The sequence below is a fragment of the Armigeres subalbatus genome, chromosome 3, assembly GCF_024139115.2.
Source record: "Armigeres subalbatus isolate Guangzhou_Male chromosome 3, GZ_Asu_2, whole genome shotgun sequence".
In the NCBI taxonomy this organism is placed as follows: domain Eukaryota; kingdom Metazoa; phylum Arthropoda; class Insecta; order Diptera; family Culicidae; genus Armigeres; species Armigeres subalbatus.
The window spans coordinates 227875050-227902936 of NC_085141.1; the positions used below are offsets into that span (position 1 = coordinate 227875050).

Genomic DNA, 27887 nt, shown 5'->3' on the forward strand with positions numbered 1-27887 from the left:
AATGCACGAGAAAGGCATCATCACTGCTAGGTGGATTAATCTGGGTTTTTCGGGATATTTTCATGACACTATAAGAAGAATCTTTTGAATTTCACATGAAAAATCTAATGCACTTCTCCAGCTTTTACAGGAAAAATTTCGGAAATTTATGAAAAGTTCCTGTTGTGTTTCTGTTGAGTATTTTTACAAATTTGCACAGAACATTATTGATAATTGTAGTAGAGTGCGGCTGGAAGAATGGATGTTCAGGAGAGATTCTCCGTAAGTTTAACGGAAACTTCTTTAGAATTTCCGCTGAGGATTATTCAAAATATTTCAACGAAAAATTGTTCGAAATCATTGGATTTCTACGGAAAATTCTTTGTACAGTAGAAGTTTGATAACTGAAAGTCATTTAACTGCAATGCTTTTAACTGTATTTCGAAAGTTGCATCAGTTTCGCAGTTATCGGACAGCTGAGCTTCAAAACGATGTCAAAGTCGATGATAGCTGCATAGCAGTGAACAATCAGATGCACTTCTTTTTTGACGACGTCTGACAATTGTTTGACGTCTAGAATGCGTCGCAGTTTTCGAACGCCATTCGTTAACAGAAACGAAAATAGGTTGCAGTTATCGTACAACTAATGTATCGTCCATACGAAATTCTTGGGTAATTCCATTGGCCGAAAACCGTATGTTCGAACTGGTAATTTGGTCGAAAAAGTCGTTTTCCCTAACAGTTCGTTTGGCCGAATAGGTCTTCTTCTTCTTCTTATTGGCATTACATCCCCACATGGGAAATTGCCGCCTCGCTGCTTAGTGTTCATTCAGCACTTCCACAGTTATTAACCGCGAGGTTTCTAAGCCAAGTTACCATTTTTGCATTCGTATGTCATGAGGCTAACACGATGATACTTTTATGCGCAGTGGAGTCCAGACAATTTCCAATCCGAAAATTTGCCTAGACCGGTTGAGTCATCAGAATGGGTCAAGGGTCATTTGTCCGAAAATATCGTTTAGGCCAACATGTCATATGGACAAATGTGAATAACTGAATAGCTAATTTAGTCCAAAATATCCAACCGTTTGGCCTAATGACATTTACGTTGAAAAGACCTTTTGTCAAACAACCGTTGAATGAAATTTCGTAACATCTCTACTTTTAAGTCAATACTGGCATTTAAGCCAAATGCTATCTGACCAAATCCCATTAAGCCGAATTGAACATTTATCCGAAACTGTTATCCGGTGAAAAATGGTTTTACCAAAAATGTAGTTTGACAGAAAACGACAAAAAGCCGAAATGGATATTCAGCCGAATTGGTAATTTGGCCGAAAAAAAAACCTTTAACCGAATAGATCATTTGACCGTTTGATAGGAATGCTAATTTGTCCCGAAAATGTCCTTTCTGCAAAACAAACCTTCTGGCCGAACGGCATTTTCTGTCAAGTGACCTATTCGACTAAACGTCTTTTTTGGCAAAATGATCCCAGAAAGGAAATTTATGGGCCAAATGTCTCTTTCTGCCAAATGACATTTTTTACCAAACGACATTTTTAGTCAAATGATGTATATTCGTTAGAAAGACTTTTTCATCCGAAAACGCATTTTCAACCAAATGACCTGTTAGGGGCGATGCAAATATGACGTCCACTACTTTTTGGGATTTCTAAACCCCCTCCCCCCCCTCTGTCACGCTTTTTTGTATACCTAGTACATGTACTGTCACAAAATCTCAGACCCCCTCCTCCCCCTAAAATATGTGACATCATTTTTGAACGACCCCTTAGGGTAAACTTACTTTTTCCAGATTTTCCTTTTGGCATTTTCGGTCAAACCAGTTTTGATCTGATAACAGTTTCCGTGAAACGTTTTGCTAAATGGTACCTGGCTAGATGTCTTTTGGCCTAAAGTCCAGTATTGACTTAAAAATAGAGGCCACGGAATTTTGTTTCATATTACCCGTATAGTACGAGGTTCAGTCATTGAAATTTTGCCGTATGACCCCATTGGACCAAATGACATTTTTGGCCAAATGGTCCATTCTGTCAAAAAAACTTTTTCTGCTAAATGGCATTTTTGGCCAACGATCGTTTCAGCCAGACAACCTGTTAGGGCAAACGGCTTTTTCGGCCAAATTACCAGCTCGGCTGTCTGTTACTTTCGGTCAATGGAACTTACCAAGAATTTATAATCGAAAATAGAGAGAATTTTCTGAAAATCCTCAAAAATTCCGAGCATTTTTCCGATGTTTTTAAGTTGGCCGTTTAATGATGAATTTCTCCCTGCGAAAAAAAATCACTCTGATAAATTAATCTTAATTAACCCGTATCGACCTTAGAGAAGGAAAATAATTCAAATCACTGCCATTTCGTCATTTCTAGTCCTATTGGCCTGGTTTTATCACTGTTCTGATCGTACGGATCTCAGAATTCAGAATACATTTTGGGACTTGTGATGTGGCTCTCCTATCCGGAGTTATTCCGCTGGGTTACTGGGTCAGATACAGTAAATTTGACCACAACTTCCTTTTTTGGCTCTATAAGTGCAACAAAATGTTACGTTTTTAGTCTTATTCCTTTCATTTAGGTTCATTCGTATGTAGGGATTATGTCAGTACCAGGTACCAAATCATGGTGATACCTGTTCCAGGGTTTCTTCGAACTGACCCTTGGGGAACCGGCCCAAAATTAACAGTTCAATATTTTTGCTCCATAGCAATAGCAATATGGGAATCAAACTGCAGCATTTTGGAAGACGAATGGAATTATAACATCCAAATATGATATTGGCCACCCTGGGCCCAATTCCAAGGCTCTTGGAGAAGCCTTCGGGGGCACCAAAATCAGCCAATTTCAAAACATCACAAACTTTGGCAATATTGGTATCAAACTTCAGCATTTTGCAAGACAAGTGGGATTACGACACCCAAATATGATATTGGCAATCTTGGGGCCAGTTCTGAGGCCCTTGGGGACGTCTCCTGGGGCACACAAATCGGCCAATTTCAAAATATCAAATTGAGGAAATCAACGTTAAATCAACTCTTCTACTAGTCACAATTTTCTGTGTGAATTTCAAAGAATACTCCACAGAGACTTTCCGTGAATATTCCGAATATTTTCCTGTAGAAATTTGGAACAACTTCCCGTAAAAACTTTCTTCTACCAAATAGTCTTTTCGGTTAAACGATTTGGCCTAACAACTTTCAGCTATGTAACTTTTGGCCGAACAAATCTTTTCTGTTCTAAAATTCAATTTCAATTAGATTTTTTTCTTTTGGATTTCAACGGGAACACCTTCGCAATTTTCACGCTTAGTTTTTACGGAGAGCTCTTCGAAATTTTAACAATATTGTATGGAATTGTCATGGAAATAATTGGTATCTTCACAAAAATTCTCTGGAGTTTCAACGTAATGTTGTAGAGATCTATCAGGAAACTATACGGAAAATGCACTGAATCTTCGGAGTTTCCACTGAAAATTTGAATCGGCGTGGAAAATTATAGATCAGCGGCGTGACAAATTTTAAACGGCGGCGCGCCGATGCAAAAATGCCGGTGGCGGCGGTGAGCCAAAAACTGTCGGCGGCGGCGGCGTGGCGCGGCGGCGCACACCTCCATACATATGGACTTTCCACATCTCGATAACCTCCCTATCTCGATATCTCTCTAGGTATCTCGATGTGTTTTGATCATATTTTGTTCAGGATTCGCCTTCCATATATCGATATGTTCAAATTTGAAGGCTTCTAGACCATCTTTGGACAATAACAAACAATAACAATAACTCCTTTTTTTTAGTTTTTTACGTAAATTCGAAAGAAAATCCCTTTAAAATTCGAAATAATTTTCCGCAAAAACTCAACAGAATTTCTACGGGAGCCATTCTGCCCAAGTCCTTCTATATATGGATACCATATACAGATGAGAATGCTTGATGCGGTACCCGCAGCATAGATATTTAATAGATTTTGCAAAGGATACCCGACTAGTTGGTCATAACAAAATTTTATCACAATTATATCAATATGTGTTACAAATAACAAAACCTGCAATAATTTTGTTATAAATTCTCTGCCAAAGATGGAGGAAAAAAAATTCATGATCGTCATAACATGATTATAACATAATGTGTTATGTTTAATTCTACCGAAAAAAAATTGCCTACATTTTTGGTAGATAGGAATTGGAAAAAAAAAAGTGAGGTACCACCACCACCTGCAGTATAACTTGAATCTACATCCAAAGTTGAACCAGCTGGACAAACTTAATTGCCTACATTATGGATAATCATAATCTTTTCAGGAACATAATTTGCTATTGTACAAGCTATTTTCACCACTTTTTATGTAACACAACGAGTTACATTTTTGTTCAATTAATAACATATTTAGTAATAATTTTGTTAAAACTAGAAGAGATTTTGTTACAATTTTTGTTATTTTAACTACTAATGGTACATGTTTTATAACAACCGCTGTTATAAAAAACTGCTGTAACAGAATAACAAGGTCTGATATAAATCTGTTACTATCTACTGGTCGGGTATTTTTCAATTGGAAATTCAGGATAATTTTCTTTGGAATTCTCGAAAAAAATACTTGGGAATTCCGAAGATTTTCCACGAAAAAAAAAAGATTTTTCCGAGGAAACTTCATAAAATTTTAATTTCCAAATATGTAATTGCTCGCGGAAATTCAGAAAAGTTTTCGTTGAAATGCAAAACAAGGAAATAAAAAAAAATGTCGTTAAAATTCCGAAAAAAAAATCGTGTATATTTCTCATGAAACTCTAAAACACTTCCCGTAAAAATTCAGAACGAAGCCATGAAGAGCTAACATAAATTCCCGTGGAAAATTAGGAACAATTCTGGAAGCCCCTGAAAGCTGGGTCTTCTACTGAATCTGAGTTATTCCAAATTGAGAAAAGATTTTTTTCAGATTTTCATCTCATTTCATCACATAGTTGTAATATTGTCTTGGGTGCGCCTTATGCGAAAACTACTCAAATCTAGTAGGAGGATTAGGCACAGAGTTTATAGAATACTAACAATTACTGGATTAGTTGTGCCTCAATTCTTCGTGAGCACCAATCTTCATAAAGTAGTTTGAAGGGCTCCAGTCTCCTCACCCGTGACAATAAACTTGAATGAAAAGTTTACACCTGTTGTTTACCTCCAAAATTGTGCATTGCTTCGGAAATTTTTATTTTTTGCTAATAGACAATGTAACTAATTTATTTTTAATTAGGAACAGTAATACCTATATTAAACTACAATAATATTCGTAACTATCTTTGCGTGCGTGTTTTTTTTCTTCTGCACTGTGCATACACAGTTTAACACGAGACCATAAAACAGGGGAAATCCCTAGAGCGATAGAAGGCCGGGCATCTTCCTACGTCATTCCTTCGTTACTTTTGTGTTTAGAACCATAGCTTGGGCGCTCTGTTTAGTGTCAATCTGATTTCCGGATAAATTTTATTACATCAAATTAACAACTATCCTCTATGGACGAGCACCACTTCGCAATATCTAATCGTGACTTCAGGGTTTTTCTGTATTTTTAAGTACCTGGCTCTTGGACGATCACCTCTGTACGTCACAAAATTTTCATCAAATTAAACTGATATAAAACGCCGCTGTCATGAGATCAAACAAACATTTTTCAAACATAATCAGCTCAAAGCAGTCATGAAATCGTTCATCTGTTTGGTTTTTGTTGCCGCCATGGTTGGAGTTAACGTGAGTACTTTGCGTGAAATTATTGTCATTCCATATCGTTTATTAATTGAAAAAAAAATCACAATTTAGGCTCTCTCCGAGGAGCAGTACAGGAAGGCCCATGTCTTCGCCGCAGTGTGTTTGACGAAATCGAATGGCGTAACCCGGGATGATGTGCGCCGACTGCGTAACGGTGATTTCGCTGACGTTAACCAGGACTTGAAATGCTTCACCAAGTGTTTCCTGGAGCAGATCGGTTACATGAGTGCCGAGGGAAAACTAGAAGAGGGCTATGCCGTTGAGAGACTGTCGCAGGATCGTGAAAGGAGTACGGTTGAGGCTTTGGTGAAGCAATGCAGCGTGCTAATGGATGATCCATGCGAAACCGCTTTCCGTGCCTTCGAATGCTTCTACAACGGAAAAGCTGCCATACTCTGAACGAGCAAGTTCATATGGATAGATAACTAAAAACATTTTGTTCCGGTAAAAACAATCTTAAACAAAAAGTTACATATTTGATCCTTCACTTTTTTGAAATTGATTTAGATAAAATATAGTTTGACATAAACTTCATGAACTTGAATATTGTTACAAGTCAAATGATATCCTCAACATCATTTATTAAACTTGATAATTTATTCTGCAGTTCATCATACTATCAACCAATTGTAACCTTTTCTTATGCAACTTACAAATAAATGCAACTTTCTGGACAACCTTACTTGCTATCTTCTGTACGACAGTTTCTTATAGTTTCGTCCACTGAGCGGACATCGGACAGCCTTCTGGAAGATACGGAAGATCCGTAAAAGTTTTATTTCCCAAATTCGTTTTAGAGCATCGTGACTTTTTCCAAATCGTTTATCCTGGTGATGCATGTGTACAAATAGAAGTGAAAGTCTTCTGTGACTCTGAAAATCGGAGGCGGTACCGTTTTTAGTAGTTTCGCTCGGTGACCCGTACCGTACATTCAAATATTTCACCCTTTTCTCACTCGCAAGTATATATAACATGCATAGTAGTGTGCCAATAGAATGTATGGGAAACATTTAACCATCGAATTTCAACAACGGGTAGTGCTCAAAAGTTTCATCTCCTCAAAAAAGTCTGCATGCTAAATTTCAGCTCAATCGGACTTCGTTAAGGGTTTGACCAAAGCGGTCAAAATTTGACTTTTTTGAAACACGAAAATTTCTCAAAACAAGAGAAACTTTGAAATCGATTTTTTATATTTGATGCCTAATGTCTTAGAAATGCATGAAACGTCGAGATCTGTTGTCTTTTCGAAAAAAAAACATAATTGACTTTCTGGGACTTTTTGGGATTTGGATTTCTTTTCAATATCTTTTTTTAATGCCAAATGTCTTATGCCAAAATTCTTTAATAGATAACAACACATCTCGACGTTTCATGCAATTTATAAGGCATTTGGCATAAAAAAACGGACACCGGATCTTGACGTTTCATGCATCCCTCAATACCATAATTGCGGGTAACCTACAACAAATATACACATACAGTGATATGAATTAATTTCCGTTTTCCTTCAACAAAAAAAAATACGAGTCAGTCGGAAGCCGGTTTTGCAGAAGGTTGATCTGACACGTACATGAATACTGGGATATATCGTAATAGTTCTAACTAATGGACGCAGTGGTTCTAATTCCTCACAAAAAAAATGCTGAAAAATAGTCCTCATAATATTGTGTTCTATTGTCAGTCTGTATTTTCCAAATTGTTTGCTAAAAAGCAATCACAATTAAATTTGTTACATCATTCTTTTCTAAATTATTTACACAAATTGTCACAAAAAGATCCCATTCATAGATTAGTGTTCAAGAGAAACATTCAAAGTAGGGCAGCCTTTCCGTTGTAGAAGCATTCGAAGGCACGGACAGCGGTTTCGCATGGATCATCCTTTTGTATGCTGCACTGTTTCACCAAAGCCTCAACCTTCCTCCTTTCACGATCCTGAGACAACCTCTCGACGGCATGGGCCTTCACCAGTTTTCCCTCGGAGCTCATGAAACCGGCCTGCTCCAGGAAACACTTGGTGAAGCATTTCAAGTCAAATCAAGTCAAGTCAAGTTAGCGAAATCACCGTTACGCAGCTTGCCCACTGCGTCTCTGGTTACGCCGTTCGATTTCGCCAAACACGCTGTGGCCAAGCCATCGGCCTTCTTGAGCTGTTTCTCGGAAAGAGCCTAAAATATGATTTTTAGATATACTCGGTTTGGTTTGTCAATTAAAAGATGAGACTTCATTCTTTGCCGATCGCTTGAAGTAGCCGGATGTGAATGTCCGTGTCTCCATCGCAGGCAGTTATTTTCTCTAAACAGTGGAGTTTTTTCTCACAAAAAGTGAGTTTGTTATATCTCCCCGCGTTATTCCCACTGTTGCTTACGTGGCTGTCTAAGGCCATTCGTGATCGTCGAAGAAGGTGCACGTATAGCTAAAGGGCTACGCGTGCATTTACAAGTGATATTATTCGGTCTCCATCAAGTCAACAGAGAGGCCGAACAGCACCAGCGCAGCATCTACCTACTCGAACGGGAACGGATAAGTATAGCAAAGTGTATTAGTAGTAGTAAAATTCTTCTTTATTGTTTCATTTTCTGTTCTACAATTATTTTTTACATGTACAGTGCTCGGCCGGCTTGGCCCTCCAACTTCAATTTTAAATTTTTATGTTTACATTGTTATTTAAGTGTTAATATGATATATCATGACGGCCTTTAGGAGGCGCTGGTGTGTTTTTTTAATTTGATAACCTAACTACTATGTACACTAATATTTACAATAAGAAATTTGATAACCTAGATTGGAACTAGCGCCCTAATTGGAGCCTGATCCGAATGCAAGCAACGGACCCTAAACTTTTCTTTACACTCACCAAAGCGTTCATGTAAGGTTTTTATTCCGGCCAGACGGTGGACCTCGGATGTTAGCAAAGTGTATTGTTCTAACCGTTCCCATTGCAACCAATTTGCACTCACCACACAGCAGTGGTCGAGCCGCTGTCTGTCTGTCGTTCACCAGTTACCGTCGGCTTGCTTAGAGTGCGACAAAATTAGAGTGATACGAGAATACAAATTTTGAATTTTGTAATTAAAGTTATTATTTCTCTTTTATTTTTTTTTTCTAAACATTAACTAATTAATTTAGACCTAAGTTTCTTTTTTCTTTCTTATTATTATTATTTTTTATTTCTTGTTTTTTTTTGTTTATCAATTTTGAATTCATCCCGCAATTGATGGATGAAGAGAACGGAGGCGAAACGCCTCCCAAAGATAATGTTGTCCGCACGCGATTTTACCAGGCTTCCTCACCTGGTCCCTGGGTTGTTTACTTTCGGCAGAAAGTAAAAAGTATTGATTTTCTAGGAATCAAACGTGACTTGACGCGTCGTTTTCCGAAAACTGATTTTCATCAGATCAATCGGAATAAACTACGTGTAACCGCACCTACATATCAGGATGCAAATGCTATTGCAAAAGACCAACTGTATAATGTAGAATATTTGTCCTCGCGGGAGGTCGAGGTTGAAGGTGTGATAAACGCAGCGAGCCTGACTTGCAAGGATGTACTTGCGGGAAAAGGCCGCTTGAAGAATGCAATAAAGTCTACCGTGGATATTCTGGATTGCAAGGAGTTGCATTCAGCTGCCACGGTAGATGGCAAAAAAGTGTATTCAAAGTCAGGCTCACTTCGAGTGACGTTCGCCGGTTCGATACTCCCAAAATATGTAGATATCGAAAATATGTTGTTTCCGGTGCGTCTTTTTGTACCCAGGGTTTTTAATTGTACCAACTGCAAACAGTTGGGGCATACTGCCGAGTTTTGCGACAATAAGCCCCGTTGTGGCAAATGTTTTGAAAGACATCGGGAGGAGACCTGCCAACAACAAGTAACAAAGTGTGCTTATTGTGGCTTGGATCCTCCCCATGGTTTGCAAGAATGCCCGGTGTACAAAAGCGCACCCAAAAGTGAAGCGCTCGCTGGTACAGCGCTCCAAGCAGTCGTATGCGGAAATGGTGAAGTCGCAAGACATATCCGCAACTGCCAACGCAACGGCCGCTATTTCAGCTGCCGTTCAAGTTAGTGACTTTTATGATGTCATTTCCATTGACGAATCGGACTCTGACGTAGCCGATAAGGATGTTTCTGCGGAGGTACACGTGCCCGAAAAGAGGAAGAAACCGTCTTCCCGGGATTGCGCCGTAAGAAAACTAAAATTATCCCTAGAAGCTTGCACAAATCTAATGGCAATAGGGGATTATTTAAAATCCCGAAGCAGCCTGTCTATACTGCTCCTTTTGACCCATGTTGCAGTAAGACATTCCCGCCATTGCCTAAAACTGATGTTACAAAGAAACATCAGTCAAGGAATATCTCCGAGCAGAAAACTGCTACTCGCACTTCCAAGAAAAGAATCTCGTCCAAGCGAGGATTGATATCCTTTGATATCGTATTTTGAACTTATTCAATATTCCGAATTCATTGAGGCCAATCATTGACCTCTTTATTCCAACAGTTGAAAGTTATCTGAAGCAATTGACTGTTTCATGGCCCCTTCTTGCAGGACTTGTATCTTTCGATGGATAATACGGCCATACAAGATACAATCACTGTGCTGCAGTGGAACTGTCATAGTCTGAAACATAAATTGGACGTGTTTAAGTTTTTAATTCGCAACTCCGATTGCGATATATTTGCACTCTGTGAAACATGGCTTTCTTCTGAAGATGAAATCAATTTCCACGATTTTAACATTATTCGCCAAGATCGGGATGATAACTATGGTGGCGTTCTTCTGGGGATCAAAAAATGTCACCCCTTTACAGAATTCCATCCCAATTGTAAATGGCTTGGAAATCGTCGCTTGCCAAGTAAATGTAAAGAATAAAGATCTTTGCATAGCTTCAGTTTATATTCCTCCAAATACCTCGCTTAGTCGTCGACACCTTTGGAGCGCAGTCTCTCTTCTATCATCCCCAGTTTTAATATTGGGCGATATGAATGCGCATGGTATTGCATGGGGCGAAACCAGAGACGATAACAGAGCGCCTATTTTCTATGATTTGTGCGACGATTTCAACTTGAATATCTTGAACACAGGTGAAGTAACTCGAATAGGACCTCAAGGTCAAGAAAGTCGAATAGATCTGTCTTTATGCTCAAATTCACTATCATTAGATTGTACGTGGAATGTAATCCAAGATCCCCATGGTAGTGACCACATGCCGATAGTCACCACAATCAAAATGGCTATCAACGATCAGTACCAGTTCAGGTTCCATTCGACCTCACGAGGAACATTGACTGGCAAACATTTGCATCGGCGGTAGAAATTGGTATTGAATCAACTGATATTCTGCCACCACTGGATGAATATCGATTCCTCACCGAGTTGATTCAAAAAAGCGCACTAGAAGCTCAGAAACGACGCGTTCCAAGTACATCTGTCATAAGAAGGCCATCCACTCCTGGATGGGATGATGAATGTACTAAGTTGTATTCTGAGAAATCTGATGCCTTCAAGGCTTTCCGTAAACACGGAAGGTCTGAGCTTTTTGAAGAGTATTTGAGGCTTGAAATAAAGCTCAAAAATCTTCTCAAGGCTAAAAAACGTAGCTACTGGCGCCGTTTTGTCGAGGGACTATCTCGAGAAACCTCAATGACAACACTTTGGAAAACGGCCCGCAACATGCGGAACCGCATTTCCACCAACGAGAGTGAAGAATACTCCAATCGATGGATATTCAACTTCGCAAAAAAGGTCTGTCCAGATTCCGTACCAGCTGAACCGCTATTTCGAGAATCTACGCTTGATCCCGGTTCTTTGGGTGGACCATTCTCAATGCTGGAACTATCTATGTCTCTTCTTTCATCGAACAACTCTGCTCCGGGATGCGATAACATCAAATTCAATCTTCTTAAAAACCTCCCAGATATCGCAAAAAGACGATTACTTGACTTGTACAACTGTTTCATGGAGTACAACATTGTGCCACCAGAATGGCGACAGGTCAAAGTAATAGCTATTCAAAAGCCTGGGAAACCAGCGTCTAATCACAATTCATACCGACCGATTGCCATGCTATCATGCATGAGAAAATTATTGGAGAAAATGATCCTCTCAAGAATCGACCATTGGGTCGAGCAAAATGCATTACTGTCAAATACTCAGTTCGGTTTTCGAAAAGGTAAAGGAACAAATGATTGTCTAGCGTTGCTCTCTTCAGATATACAGCTGGCCTATGCGCACAAGGAGCAACTGGCTTCAGTCTTCTTGGATATTAAGGGCGCTTTTGATTCTGTTTCCATAGAAGTACTGTCAGAAAATCTGCACAGTAGTGGATTACCCGTTATTTTGAATAATTTCTTGTACAATTTGTTGTCAGTAAAACATATGAACTTCACACTCGGCACTCTGACAACTTCCAGAAATAGCTACATGGGCCTTCCCCAAGGTTCATGTTTAAGTCCCTTGCTTTACAATTTCTATGTCAAAGATATTGACAATTGTTTGGAAGGACAATGCACGCTCAGACAACTTGCAGATGATGCCGTGGTCTCTCTAAGAGGACCATTGCAAAGTACCCTGGATAATCTGACTGTTTGGGCCAGACATTTAGGGATCGAGTTTTCACCGCAAAAAACTCAGTTGGTTGTGTTTACTAAGAAGCGGTATCCTGCTCAACTGAAACTCAAGCTGTTGAATGATGACATCAACCAATCTTTATCTTCTAAATACCTTGGGGTCGTGTTTGATTCCAAATGTACCTGGAAACTCCACATTGAGTATTTGATACAAAAATGCCGGAAAAGGATCAATTTTCTACGTTCTATCTCCGGAACATGGTGGGGTGCTCACCCGGAAGACCTCATCAAACTCTATAGAACGACTATTCTCTCTGTTTCAGAGTATGGCTCCTTCTGCTTCCTCTCAGCAGCTGATTGCCACCTGATCAAATTGGAACGAATTCAGTATCGTTGTTTGCGTATTGCCCTTGGCTGCATGCATTCAACGCATAACATGAGCCTGGAGGTGCTTGCTGGAGTCACTCCTTTAAAGCACCGTTACTGGGAGCTCTCACTTAGAATACTCATCAAATGTGGGACAAGTAACACACTTGTCTTACATAACTTCGATAATATGCTTGAACTAACTTGTCGTTCAAGATTCCTGAGAGTTTATCTGAGCTACATATCATCAGATCTTTGTCTTCCGTGTTATAATCCACCTCGAGTTCACTTCACCAACGACAGTTCCTCAATTGTATACGATCTGTCCATGAAACATGCTATTCAAGGAATACCAGATCATCTTCGACAAATATCTATTCCCTCACTTTTTTCTGAAAAATATGAACATGTCAATTGCAACAACAGATATTTCACTGATGGTTCTCGCATCAACGGATCCACTGGCTTCTGTGTTTTCCATGTGACTGCAACCACCTTCGCAAAACTTCAGGAACCGTGTTCGGTTTATGTTGCTGAGCTGGCAGCAATTAACTTCGCTTTGGGGATAATTTCCAATCAGCCCGTAGACCATTATTTCATCTTCTCGGATAGTCTTAGTTCTATCGAGGCACTCCGGTCGATGAAACCCGTTAAGCACGCATCTTACTTTCTTACAAACATAAGAGAGCAGATGCGTGTTTTGGTCGAAAGATCATTCAAGATTACCTTTGTTTGGGTCCCTTCTCACTGCTCAATCTACGGCAATGAGAAGGCAGACTCGCTGGCAAAGGTGGGCGCACAGGAAGGTGAGGTTTATGATAGACAATTTGGACACACAACGAACTTGGACGGTGGCTATTTTCCATAATTCCAAAAGTTTCTGGGCGAGCGTGGTTCAGAGGTGAGGACTTAAGTCGAGGCTTCATTCGCATGATGTCGAGACTTATGTCTAATCACTATTCACTAAACGCACATCTGTACAGAATAAACCTTGTCGATAGCAACTTATGTAGGTGCGGAGCCGGTTATGATGACATCGATCACGTAGTTTGGTCCTGCTCGGAAAATGACGCCTCCAGAGAGCAATTATTGGATACTTTTGTGGCCCGAGGTAAACAACCCTTCAGGGAAGTTCGCGGTGTTTTGGGAGATCGTGATGTCTCGCTTAACTTTTCAAAAGGACCTAAGTAACATTTTTTTCATGATTTAATTTGAATACTGCAATCAATAGCTTTCATGTTTTTCTGTTGATTGCGCTATTCAAATTAATTCATGAAAAAAATGTTACTTAGGACCTTTTGAAAAGTTAAGCGAGATGTGGTCTATATGCAGGCCATTTATAGTTTTCTTTGTGCTTCTGATATCAAAATCTAATAGTTTTTTTTTTTCTTTCTTCAAAGTTTTTTTTTTGTGTTTAGTCTCTGCTTTCTGTTCCGTAGAGCACCATAGCTCTGCCATCCGGAAGATGCTCCCAGTCGAACCATTCCTCGAGCACGACGACACGCCACATCGTCCCTGACGCCAAATACCCGGATGAGAAGCTGAAATTCCCTGATCCCAAATCCTTAGCCCCGTCCATCCTTAAACATTGTAAACTAACCTCGAGTCACCACGAGTACGCTGGCTTCTACCGCTCTCTTACTAACTGAAAAATTAAATGATATTGATTGTATATATCACAAAGAACCATGGCTCCGTAAAGTGTTATACACGCCTGAGCCTACCAAATAAACGAACTTGAAAAAAAAAAAAAAATAACCGCGTAAAAAATGACTTCAGTGTACATCGGGTATGGAGCGTTGACTCTTCCTTGATCGAATGGCCCAAGAAAATTGAAAATCCATCGAGAAACGGCTGAGATATTAACGACCAAAGTTTATCATATTTTCGTGACGTTTTTCGATTTTTTGCAATCGTAAAGTGTACCCCAATATAGAAAAGACAGACGTAGTTCTACGTCAAAATAATTAGTTATTTTTTACGTATAGATAATGAATATGTACTACCATTTTGAAATTATTCTAACAATGTGGATTGTAACATTGGTTATATATCAGGTAACAGAGATTTTCATTTAGAATTATATTACTGGTAATCTGTTGAAGTTAGATGGACAACTTTCATATTTCTTTTGAATTTGATATAATTTTGAAAACAAAGATTATAACGCTTTAGAGTCGGGGTTTTATTTAGTCAGTGCTGTGTCATTGGAAACTAGTTTCCCTTATATCTATTTGATTCAGATTGCTACTAGACAGTGTACACAGGCAATGATTCTTGGAACTGAACAAATGAAGGAATGACGTAGGAACAGCAAAAGCATCAAAAGTTGAGCTTTGGACTTTGATCCCGCGAAGGATTTCGCCAATGTGATGAGCTCTCGTGATACCTACTTGTTTATGCACAGTGCAGGAGGAGAAATCACAATGCGCAAATGAAGTTTTAGATACAGGTGTTTGTACATATGCATATAACTCGGTGTTTATTTGAACAATATGTTAACAATGGACACAAAGTCAACCCAAAATTGTACAACCAATACAGTTATTATACAATTTTTTAGAAGTCATAATTTATTCGATACTTATTCCATAATTGCCACTCGAGTAGAATTCATAGCAAACCAATCGAAACCAGTTATCCTTAGCTCAGAAGGTATATGTAGATGTTATTGATCATAACATTGATATCAAAATAAAAACAAAATGTGTTTTTATACATACTGAATTCTCATCCAAAAATACTCTGATAAGAAAAAGAGAAACAATAACTCTCGTTAAGAAGAAACTGTCCAGCATCCAAGTAATTTTCACCTCGCATTTTCAGAGGCACCAAAATCAACAAAGAAGCAATGATTAACTTTCATCTATCTATTTAAGCTTTGTTTAAAGTGACCAGATATTTATTGGGTCAATAAATTTGGGTATGATGCTAACTGCTCTGTTTCATAACCTAAAATTATTGTATGTTCCCAATTATTTTTGAAAAAAGAAATTAAATTAATGATTTTGTGTGTGTTACTTCTACGTGAAGTTGAACGATTTACAATGATATGGAAATGCTAATATCATCTTCCAAACTTAGACGTACATGTTCATGATAGAATTAGAGGCGAAAGTATAGAATTGATAGTTCCGTTAGGATACGGCAGGCATGAAGAATGTTTTTATAGAAGTCGATTTGAAAGCGAGCGGAGGGCAATATTTGTGATGGCACATATCACACGACCTTCCTTCTGCCAAGCTCCCGTATGAAGGGGGAGGGTAGAATATCAGTGTGGAAGCTGATATATCTCCACTGGCTTCAAATCGACTTCTATAAAAACATTCTTCATGCCTGCCGTATCCTAACGGAACTATCAATTCTATACTTTCGCCTCTAATTCTATCATGAACATGTACGTCAAAGTTTGGAAGATGATATTAGCATTTCCATATCATTGTAAAAAAGAAATGTTTTATATTCTAAGTTTCAAGGCCATGCGGTTAAGCAGATCTTCTGGGGAATTCTATTCGATATGTAAAACATTTTTTACTGGTCTAATGGTGTTAGTTGTCTGTCGTCGTATGTAAGTGTTTAGCCCACAGGATGAAGACTGTGAAGAAATTGTCTGTCAAAGGATTCTGCTCACTTGGATCCTTCTGATTCAGATCATTGTCATGAATTAAACTTTTCAGAACTTCTTCAGATATTTCTGATTCCGCAGATCTTACAATTACTTCATAACCTCATATTTTCTGTAAATCCCAGGTCATTTGAATGCTTAAGATTCCTAAAGTTTTTGCGTTATCCAAAGTCTGACAAATCAACTCAGCTTTTATTAATCCTTCATAATGCCTGGATTTTTAATACTAACGAAATTGTACAGATTACAGTCGGGATTCGCTGGTTGGGATCTTAATACTTGGGTCACTTTTTAGTTGGGCCTCCGCTGGTTGGGCCATAGCCCAACTAAAAAGCAACCGTACGTCAAAATTCAATGTAAACACGGAAAACGGGATTGGGCGTCACTGGACGTCATTTGTGATGTTCAAGTCGAAATACACGTGTTCAAATGGCTGTCAGTTGACCCAACTAAAAAACCGAATTCGTTAGTTGGGCCGAGGTCGTGGCCCAACCAGCGAATCGCGACTGTATCAAAATTATTATCGTACCCGAACTGGGTTTGGTGGATATTTCTTGAGATGAAGAATGCCGGTATGATTGCCAGAATCTTCGGTTAAAATAACGTCGGGAAACAGAAAATAGGATTAATGAGCTCAAATCTTCATGAAGGCTGTTTGCTGGCTTCTTGGTGGATTGAAAGGCAAGTTGCTTTTTCAACTCGAAACTATATTTCTCTTTTTTAATATGGACTGTATAATAGTCGGAAACTAAAAGAATTCTTGAAGGTGACTTCTCATAAAACCGGTGATTTCGTCGATTGGAGTGGACTGTCGATTTGTGCTGTCAATTCCTTGCGTGTTTGCATACAAGAACAGACGATGTGGTGTATGGGGAAAGGATTGGCTCAAGTTTGGATTTGGAAGCCGATACTCTCGCGGTTGCTCGATATTAGTGGACTGGAAAGAAGGGTATCAAAAAAGGAAGAAAGCATTGATGCGAACACCTTCATTCTCATAGTTCAGTAAACTAGACTGTTGAATTCCCTCTTTAATTTTTGATTATACCAATCTTTTGCCAATTTTCGAGACCCTTTCGCATTTCCTACGGGTTTAATAGATTCTCCAGACATACAGATTCATCATGGAATGCGGGACGTTTTCCGGGACGCCTGAAAATGCGGAACAAGTAGGCTGAATCCGGGACTGTCCCGCATAATCCGGAACGTCTGGTCACATTAGCTTTGTTGCGTCGCAGCAAGCGTGGAATAAAAGATGACAGCTTATCGTTGCTTCAGTATTGAAAAAGTTAGTGCTCTTGAAAACGCGAGGTGGAATAAAATTGAATTCCGAAACGTTTGTCCTTTAAAAAGAACTAAAAAAATCTCGCTTGTTCGAGAAACAAAACATTTGTTGCAGCTTCCGAACTGCAAGTGTCCCTGATCTTTGTTATTTTCTATAGCTATTGATCTGTGTCGAAGAAATCAAAAGTTTCGGTACTAATTTGTATGAAAACAGTTCTTAACGAAATATGAATAAAAGGGGGAAGGGTCGTTTGGCCGAAACCCATTCGGCCGAAAGCCATTTGGCCGAATGCCACTAGGCCGAAAGTTGTTTGGCCGAATATACCATTTGGCCGAACAGACCATTAGGCCGAAAGTCGTTTGGCCGAAAGGTCCGTATGGACGAAATGGCCGTTTGGCCGAAAGGTCCGTTTGGACGAAGAGGTCGTTTGGCCGAAAGAGTCATTTGGCTGAAAGGGTCATTTGGCCGAAAGGGTCGTTTGGCCGAACCGGTCGTTTGGCCAAAAGAGTCATTTGGCCGAAAGAGTCAAACAGAAAGTTGTTTAGCCCAGAAGGGGCAGTTGGCCGGAAGGCTCATTAGGCCGAAAGGGAACTGTGGCCGAAATGGTCATTTGGCTGAAAGGCTCATTTGGCCGAAAGGGTCGTTTGGCCGAAAGGGTAGTTTAACCGAAATAATCATTTGGCCGAGTGGGACATTTGGCCGAATGGGTCAGTTGGCCAAATAGGTCATTTGAAAAGTGAGAAATTAGGAGTAAGAAAAGAGACGTCTCAATTCTCATTCCTCATTTCTCACTTCTCACTGTAAAAAAGACGTTTCACTACTCACTTTTTAAATGAGGGGTGAGACGTTTCACTACTCACTTCGCGCATCTTACTCTTTACAGCGATTAGTGAGAAATGAGACATCTCATTTATCACTTCTCACTGTGAAAAGTGAGTAGTGCGAAGTGGGTAGTGAATTCAGTTTTTTCAAGTGGACATTTTAAAAGTATTATATCCGTAATAAACCGATTGACCAAATGTAGAAGTGCTTTTTGTTCTTATATCCAGAAGTTGTGGTATGGATCTTTGTGTATTTTATTTTTATTTTTTGCGTGCATTGTTTGTAAACTTGCTCGTTATTCGTGGATTTTTCTTTCCTTCTAATTATAATCAAATGTAGATTGGTCCTGATGTGGACGGCGATTTCGACGATTGACCAACCCACTGCAGAGTTGAATTCAATCTATCCAAATATGTACAGGGATAGCCTCCAAATCATCGACAAACACAGTCCAGAGTTAAATTTTCTTTGATCAGAGTAGATCCGTTGATGATTTCGACCTCCAACCAATCTACAAACTATACATTTCTTGCCCCATTAGTGACTTCAAACCATCGACCAAGCCATACCAGATTTGATAGCGATTTGTCCGATAGCGATTTTGAGCATCGATCTACCAACCCACGTTAGAGTTTGATTTAATTTGTTCCAGCTGGGTTCAGTGGTCCAATCTAACGAAAGACCCATTCCAAAGTTGAATCTTACTTGATCAACCCACTTCACAATATGGTTTTCCCTTATTCGACTAGATCCGATGCAAACTCTGACTTTCGACCCTAGAGTGGAACTTTATTAACCCAGTCAGTTCCAGAAGTGGTTTCGTCAGACCCACTCCAGAATTGGATTTTCCTTAACTCGAATAGGTCCGATAACGATTTCGATTATCGACCGACGCATTTCAGAGCTAGATTTTATTGACCCAACTAGACCCAGCAGTGCGTAGGCTTTGAAAAAAAAAAACCTAACAACTTTTAATGAACTTCCAGGACGGCTCTGGAAGGTCCCTTACATAATTTGGGAAATAATCAAAAAAGATATATCTTTCAGGACTGAGAGGACTACAAGAACCTTGTTCCTGGGGTTCATCTGGATTGCAGAATTCGCTTCTGAGATATTTTAAATTTGGTGATACTTTTTTGATTATTTCACAAATTATGTAAGGGACCTTCCAGAGCCGTCCTGGAAGTTCATGTATTTTTTTCAAAGCCTACGCACTGCTATATTCAAAGAACCTTCAAACCACTAAACCTTCTAATCTTACTTTTGGTTAATTTCAAATTGCCTGTCAATGTTAAATTTGCGCATTCTTATTTTCATTTGTAAGAGAGCGCTGCCAAATCATGGTTTCGCCAAGGGCGCTGGCACGCCATGGCGGTCGACGCCAAGATTTTTTTATGTACAGGTTATCCGACTTCGTCAGTAGATGGGAATAACCAGCGCGGGGGGGAAACATACATTTTCAGTGCAAAACGTAAACAAACGAGCATAAATTCCATACAAAAATCCAAGATGGCTGAGTTGGGGATATTGACAAGTCGGATAACCTGTACATAAAAAAATCTTGGTCTACGCTACGGCTCTAAAAAGCACTTATGCTGCTCCTCAAGTAAAAGATTCAATTATTCGGCTTTCGCAATGAGGGCTCTTCACCATAGAAACGGCGTAGATTTACGATAATATTTGGTAATATTTTGGGATATCACGGAATGTTTAGAGTTCCGCTTGGAGTTCCCTCTATAGGGCAATTTGTCTCCTTCTCGCTGCAAAGAAATTAGAAAACAACAAGGCCAGTAAACGTCAAACTGTATGAAGAACGATAGAGAAAGAGATTTTTCCAAGGGGCAAGTAACTCTAATATTTGCGATAATATTACTTATGGTCTCGCAACAGTATTTCGTGATATTTCTAGTATCCACGATTTTCGTCAAACAAATTTCAAACAATTTCAAACAATTCGGTTGCTAGTTCGGTTGTTATGGCGTTTGTCAATAAGTTGATGAAACTCAGTGTTCCTCCGTATTAGAAACACCTGGTTTCTACCTTCTACAAATTCTAGAAAACTTTCAACCCGACAAGGGCGTAGCCAAGGGGGGCAGGGGGCAAATTTTGGAAAGATTTAACGGGTGCTGAAATGAATTCCCTCAAACATGTGCGATTCAATCATATACAGATCCAATCATATACAGAAATAGGTGGTTGAAATTCAAAAGATTCCCAAAACTTATTAGGGCATCCAGGATCCATAATATATGAAAGTTCAAAACAACTCGAAACATTTCGGGCTCAAAAATTTTCCTTGAAATCCTTCTAGAAGCTCCCCTGGGAACTTCTGAATTCCCCCGGAAAGTTAACCACAAATTCCTCTGAAAATCGTTCGAAAATCCTTCTCATGTAATTGTAATTCCTCCTTATCTAGAAACCCCCACTAATTTTTTTTTAGGAAATTCACGAGAAAATTCCTTGAAAATGTCTTTTCTTCTCTCCAAGATTTACTTCTAGATATTTCTTCGGCTATTCTCTCTTCAGGAAGAATCCGGCATTTCCTTCATGAATGCATTCGATAGTTCCGTCAAGAATACATACGGAATCTCTTCCCAAAATTCTACCAGAAGTTTCTTCAAAAATTTATGACGGAAATCCTCCGATTTAGCTCCATAATTACCTTGTAAATCCTTCGGAAATTCTCCGGGCATTCCCCTCGGAACTCTTCCTTTAATTCCTCCGGGATTACTTCCAGGAAATTTTCTTTAGCATTTCATTCTGGAATTCTTTTCGCAATTACTTCAGAATATCCTTCAAGAAATCCTCTAGAAATATCTTCATGAATTTCTCCTGGAATTCGTCCAAGTATTTCCCCAGAAATTCTTACAGGTATTTTTTCGGGAGATTTTCCGCGGAAGTGTACTAGAATTCCTTCCGGACTTCACTCGGAATTTACTCGGATATCTGCCAAGAGTTCTTCCAGAAATTTCTTCGGAACAATCCGCAGGGACTTTCTTCAGTTATTCATCTGGGAATACTTTCAGGATTTCATCTGGGAATTTCTGCATTAATTCCTCCTGGTATTTTTCTGGGAATTACTTCAGATATTTTTTCGGAAATTTCTTTAGGAACTTACCTAAGAATTATTTTAAGACTTCCATGTGGGGATTCCTCCAGAAGTGCTTGTGGGAGTTCCTCCGGGAGTTTTTCCAAGAAATTCTCCGATAATACCTCCAGGAACTTCACAGGGTATTCCTGGACGATATTTGTCAGGAATTTCACGGGAAATGGGATTTGGGAAGTTCATTTAGAAATATTGTTTCTCTTCCTCTAGGGTATTCCACCGGATGTTCCTCTGAAGTTCCACCAGTAGTTCCTTCGGGAATTCAATCAGGCTTTCTTCTAGAAATTCATTTAGGATTTCTTTAGGCATTTATCTACAAATTTCTCCAGAAGTTCCTCGGAGAATTTCTCTGGGAGTTCTTACGGGAATTCTTACGGAAGTTCCTTTAGGAGTTCATCCTAGAATTCTTACGAGAGTTCCTCCAGGATTTCCTCCGGAAATTCTTCCTGTAGTTCTTCAATAAATTCCTCCAGAAGTTCCACCGGCAGTTCCTCCGAGAATTCCTCTAAAAATTTCTCCGGAAATTCCTATAGAAAATCCCCCAGGAGTTCCTCCGGAAATTACTCTGGGAGTTCCTCCGGGAGTTTCTTTTCAGAGAAATACCCGAAGAAACTGCCGGTGAAACTCCCGAAGGAATTCTCGTAGCAACTACTGGTGGATCTCCCGGAGAAATTCTAGAAGGAACTGCCGGAGGAGCTCCCGTAAGATCTCCCGTAAGAACTCCCGGAGGAATTTCAGGAGGAGCTCCTAGAAGAATTCTTAGAGGACGTCCCGGATGAGCTCCCAGAGAAACTATCGGAAGAACTTCGGGAGGAATTTCCAGCTTAATTTCTGGAGAAAGCCTAAATGATTTCCTGAAAAAAGCCTGAATAATTTCCTGGAATAGCTTCTGGTGGAACTCCCGGAGGAATTTCCGGAGAAACTCCCGCATGAATTGCTGGTGGAATTCCCGGAGGAACTCTCAAGGGAATTTTCTGGAAGAATTTCTGAGGAAACTCCAGGGAGAATTTTCAAAGGAACCCCGGGGAAACTACCAGAAGCATTCTCGGAATTAAGAGAATTCATCTTATAGACAAATCTCGTCTAGCTGAAACCTTTGTTGGGGTTTGTAGCTGAACCATCATCATCATCAGAGGACCTCCCTGAGGAGCTCACAGAGAAATTCTCGGAGGAGCTTCTGGTGGAAAATCTATATAAATTCCTGAAGAAGCCTAAATAAATTCCAATTCTGCCGAAATTCCCGGAAGAATTTTCAGACGAACTGCCGAGAGAACTACCGGAATAATTCTCGAAGGAAATCCTAGAGAAATTCTTGGTGGAAATACCGGTGGAACTCCTGGAAGAATTCCAGGAGGAATTTTCGGAGAAACTCCTGGAGGATCTCCCAGTGGAAATCTTGAAGTTTCCATCGGAATTCTTTCAGGATTTCATTGCGAATTAATCTAGGAATTCCTCCGAAAATTCCATTGTTGATTTCATTTTAGGTATAATTTCTGTATGAATTTCTGGTGGAGTTCCTGGAGAAATTCTTTGAAATTTTTACAAGAAATTATTCGAAACAATTCACGGAAAATTTTATGGAATTTACACAAGAAATTCGAAGATTTTTCGTGAAATTCTCAGGAATGTTTACTGGCAACTCTGCGAAATTTCCACGGAATATTCTTATTTTTGAAAATTATAAGGAAACAGCACGAATTTATTTGAATTATTGCAGAACTTATAGAGAAGTTCGTGAAGATTTTCTTGGAGTAAATAATGGTGGAATTTTCGGATCAATTCCCGGCAAAATTGTTGGTGGAATTCCTGAAGACACTGCCGAAGAAGTTGCTGGAGGCATTCCAAAACAATCCCTGATAGAATTTCGGATACAATGCCAGGAGCAATTGTCGATGGAATTCCTGGAGAGAGCTTGCATATTGATTTTTCTGCCTATTTTATAATAAATATTATTTCAGGGAGGATTTGTTTAGAAATTCAGATGTATGGTTCTAGTTTTCTTAAACTTATGGAAGAATGCAGGATTTTTATAATAATTGTTATAGCCGATTTAATATTCTTTCTGAATACTAAGTTCATTAATATTTTTCTAACTTAATCTGATGAGCAATAAATCACGCATTTTTAAATCCATTATTGTTTTAATCATTATTGTTTCGATTTGGTTTGGATTTGGTTTCATGTGTTAATATTCATGTGTTTTTATAAAACTACGATTTGGAAGACCAAAAAAGTTGCCCCCCCCCCCTTCTCGAAATCCTGGCTACGCCCATTTATATATTTCTAATCCCATCAAACCAAAACGTGGACCCTAAAGATTGTTCTAAAAGTAATAGTAATAGAAATAGCTGTTTAGTGATTTTTTTTAATTTAAAGGAGACTGAAATTATGTGTTGTCTAAAATTGGGTGGAATGTATCGACTGGAAACGCTCTCTGGATCCCTTTTCTGAAACCCGCTTCTTTTTCACTGACCAAAATAAATTTACCGCTATTTTATAATATAATTAAAATTTGAATCTTGAACTAAAGTGTCCAGATCAAAAACTCTAAAGGCTTATATTTACATATTTATTGCGTCAATATTCCAGTGTTGTATCCAGCCATGAAAATATAAACAGTCGACATGTATCATATCTTCTATATACATAAAAATTAATTTCTCTCTGGGGTCAGATATGGACTCGGAAACTACTGAACCGTTCGGCGTGAAAATGTGTATGCAAAGGTTTTTGGTGCCGGGGAAAGATGTTTTAAGACCCCTCCCATAAATGAAATATGTACCATTTTCTTCATAATTCGAGAATTAATCAAGTAAATGGTTCAAAATCTGGCCTGTTGAGGTTTTGGAAAGGGGGGCTCATATACAAATAAAATAGATTTCTTGCGAGAACTAATCAGAGAATAAACAAATTTTAGGCGAAACGAAGGTCGTCGGGTCTGCTGGTATCAAATAAAAATGTTATACGTTTTTTTGTTGCTCAGAAAGAAATGGCAATCCCGCCAACAATTAGGTTGACGAATATTGATATCTGTAAGAATTTCTAAAAATTTAACACTCTAACACACGCAACCTAATTTTAAAAGTGTAAGAAAAAAAAATTTATAAAATTTTAAATTATGATGCTTTAGTACTGGTCTCCTGTTAGCCTTGCGAGCAAAGGCGTAGGATTACCAATCCGGAGATGGCGAGTTCGATTCTCGGTCCGGTCTAGGATGTTTTCGGATTGGAAGCTTTCTCGATACCCTCGGCATAGTGTATCCATTGTAGTTGCCATACAAGATACATATTCATGCAATGGCGGGCATAGAAAAGCTTTTAATAAATACCTGAGGAAATGCTAATAGAATACCATGTTGAAAAGCAGGCCAAGTTCCAGTTAGAATGTATTTGATTTCTTTTTAAAATATTGAGCTTACTCACTTCGTCTCTTACGAGCTTTTATAAATTGTGCCACTAGCGGGAGAAAACGGGTGCAAATTTAGGACGTTTTAAATCACTTGATTTTTCTGTATAGAATGTATTGAATGTTTATAGTATACCTGAATATGTTATTCATACTTACTCTTTTAGGTTAATTCCCTTCCGATGGCATGCTAATTTCGAAAGATTTCAAAATGGTTCAATTCATGATACGCTTTTGTACTAGTTTAAATCATGATTGTATACCCTACCGCATATGATATAATCAAAATTCTTAAAGTTCAAGATCTCGTTTGTTCCAGTGGAAAGGAGAGCAAATAAGCATACACTCAATATTGACTACCTCTCTCTACATAATGGTGATCACCTTCTCTGTTCAATATCTAGTCATGACGTTTCAATATCATCATTCAGATGACTTTTGGACCCACGACGTATCTCACTACATATTCTTCCCTTGTTTATTTTCGCAGCCACTTGACAGTCTAACGTGATACATATTGCGGCTGGCTTGATATCAAACGATTCTTCTTGAAACGTCATCAATCCAGTGTGGATATAAGTTTCTTCGGTTGTATGTTTCTTGCTCTAGTGTCTAGTCGGAACGGGCAAGGTAATAAAATTGACAAACCAACTTAAGAAGGTCATTGACTTCATCCCAGAATGACTGGCAAGATTGATTTTGTCTGTGAAGAACATATTTGCTCAGCCATAGGGGACTCGCGCCGTTGTAAAAAGCACAACACCTTCGAAAAAAGCACGCTTCTCGTTCACTACAGAAGCGGGACTGCGTGAGCGGACTAGGACCAAGCGAGTCCTAGAAGGTTAAACATATTTACAACGGCGCATCAGCAGTAAATTTTTAGAAATTGTTATTTATACATTTAACCCATTTACTATATAATCAAATTCACTCTCCACATCGATAGTCAGATTGATTTATTGTGATGCCAAAATGCTAGACAATCAAAATAAGAATTACTAAGACTATTTCTTCCTTGATACTAAATTGTGTATTGCCAAGATAAATTCGATAGTAATTTAATAATGATAACAAGGATGTTTTGAAATTTAAAATTGGCATAGTTTTAAATAATTATTTCAGACTAACTATCAAGTAAAGATATAATATAATTTATTCCGAAGCTAGCATCAATTTTAATGAACAGAATAAGTAACGAAAAAGAAATTGTTCAAACTTCCTCAGTGTCCTATCTAAAAAAAGTATTCAAAGTCTAATGGGTGGTACAACTTCCGCTTTATTGCCAAACACATCATGTTCCAGTAAACTAATTTTTTATCACATCACATTTAGAGTAAAGCTGCCTTTCCATTATAGTAGCACTCGAAAGCTCGGAAAGCGGTTTCGCATGGATCATCCTTCTGGACACTGCACTTCTGAACTAGAGATTCCACCTTGCCCTTCTCACGGTCCTGGGACAGTCTCTCGACAGCGTAACCCTGCACCAGTTGTCCATCGGCGCTCATGAATCCGGCCTGTTCCAGGAAGCACTTGGTGAAGCATTTCAAGTCCTGATCAACGTTAGCGAAATCACCGCCACGCAGCTTGCCGACCGAATCCTTGGTTACTCCGTTCGATTTGGCCAGGCAAGTGGTGGCGAACCCATCGGCTTTCTTGAGCTGTTCCTCGGTTAGAGCCTAAAAAATATGTAGATAGTAATTGCTCTGTTTATCTTTTCACCTAGTCAAACTTGTTACTCACGTTGACTCCAACCAGACCGGCAACGAGAACAACACAGATGATTGATTTCATGTCTACTTTGGATTGAGGCTATCCGAAGAATGATGACTCGATTCCGAATTAGCAGCGTTTTATATGATTTTGGAGCATTGAAAGACTGCGAGTACAAGGCGTGAAAAAATGATTAACTGAAGTGGGTCCAAAAGTCACCCCCGAAGATGAACAGGAAAAAAAGTGCTGGAATAGAGCCAAGCTTGTTGCAATGGGTTGTTGTTGTATATCAATCAGCCTTGTGGGAGGCTAGCTAAATGTTGGAATACATCGAGTAATATGGATAATAATGAATTCATGTGTAAACGTGACTATCCGTTTGGAACCTTCTCTTTAATAAACTGTTGCTTGTTTAAAAAACATGTATTGAATCTGATTAAATTTTTCCGTGTTTGTTTTTTTTACACATTTTTGTGGACTAATTCCCAAAAATGCGGTAGTACTTATCGAAATCTTGAACAGAAAAATAGAAAACTTGTTTCCTCTAGTTAATTCATAATTTGATTATAGCAAAAATAATCGAAAATTTTCGGAAATGCAAAATTGCTAGATTTTTATACAAACATACAGGCTTCTTATACAGATGTTGAATGAGTAGTATATGCTATCAGAGTATCCACTACCTTGCTTCACAACGTGTTGGGCAAATTTTCCAAAATTATTAAAGTAGTCTTTTCCTGTTTGTTTGTTTCCCATAGGCAGCCACACTGTGTCAAAAAATTATCCGTACAGTGGTTTTTCGGATAAAACCATTTATCTTTTATCTTCTTCTTCTATATACATAAAAATGAATTTCTGTCTGTCTGAACTTTATAGACTCGGAAACTACTGAACCGATCGGCGTGAAAATTTGTATTCTGCATACAAACGGTTTTTCGGGCCGGGGAAGGTTCTTAAGATGGTTAGAGACCCCTCCCCGCTTTGGAAAGGGGGGCTCCCATACAAATGGAACACTAATTTCTTCATGACACGATAATTAATCAGAGAACAAATCAATTTTAGGCAAAACGAAGTTCGTCGGGTCTGCTAGTAATACATATTGAGGCCGATACAAATAAAAAAAAACATTCGGATTTTTAGCTCAACAATAATTATTTGAGGAAGCAACAAAAAAAAAAAGTTCGGATAATTTTGAGGATTTTCAAAGCATTCTTTTACAAACCCAAGGATTTTTTTCATTTCATTTTTTATAGGGGGACTTT

At 38.8% G+C, this 27887-nt stretch overlaps 2 protein-coding genes across 2 annotated transcripts; one reads left to right on the forward strand and one right to left on the reverse strand.

The window, feature by feature from the left end:
- The first annotated feature begins 5651 nt into the window (after window positions 1–5651).
- Window positions 5652–6411, forward strand: LOC134226371 (general odorant-binding protein 56d-like). Its single transcript, XM_062707115.1, has 2 exons — window positions 5652–5727; window positions 5797–6411. The coding sequence occupies exons 1-2, from the start codon at window positions 5677–5679 to the stop codon at window positions 6142–6144; spliced, it is 399 nt and encodes a 132-aa protein (XP_062563099.1). The 5' UTR covers window positions 5652–5676; the 3' UTR covers window positions 6145–6411.
- A 19757-nt stretch (window positions 6412–26168) lies between these two features.
- LOC134226380 (general odorant-binding protein 56d-like) lies at window positions 26169–26723 on the reverse strand. The gene is made up of 2 exons (XM_062707129.1): window positions 26656–26723; window positions 26169–26591 (listed from the first exon to the last, which is right to left on the reverse strand). The coding sequence occupies exons 1-2, from the start codon at window positions 26704–26706 to the stop codon at window positions 26244–26246; spliced, it is 399 nt and encodes a 132-aa protein (XP_062563113.1). The 5' UTR covers window positions 26707–26723; the 3' UTR covers window positions 26169–26243.
- Between the last annotated feature and the right edge of the window lie 1164 nt (window positions 26724–27887).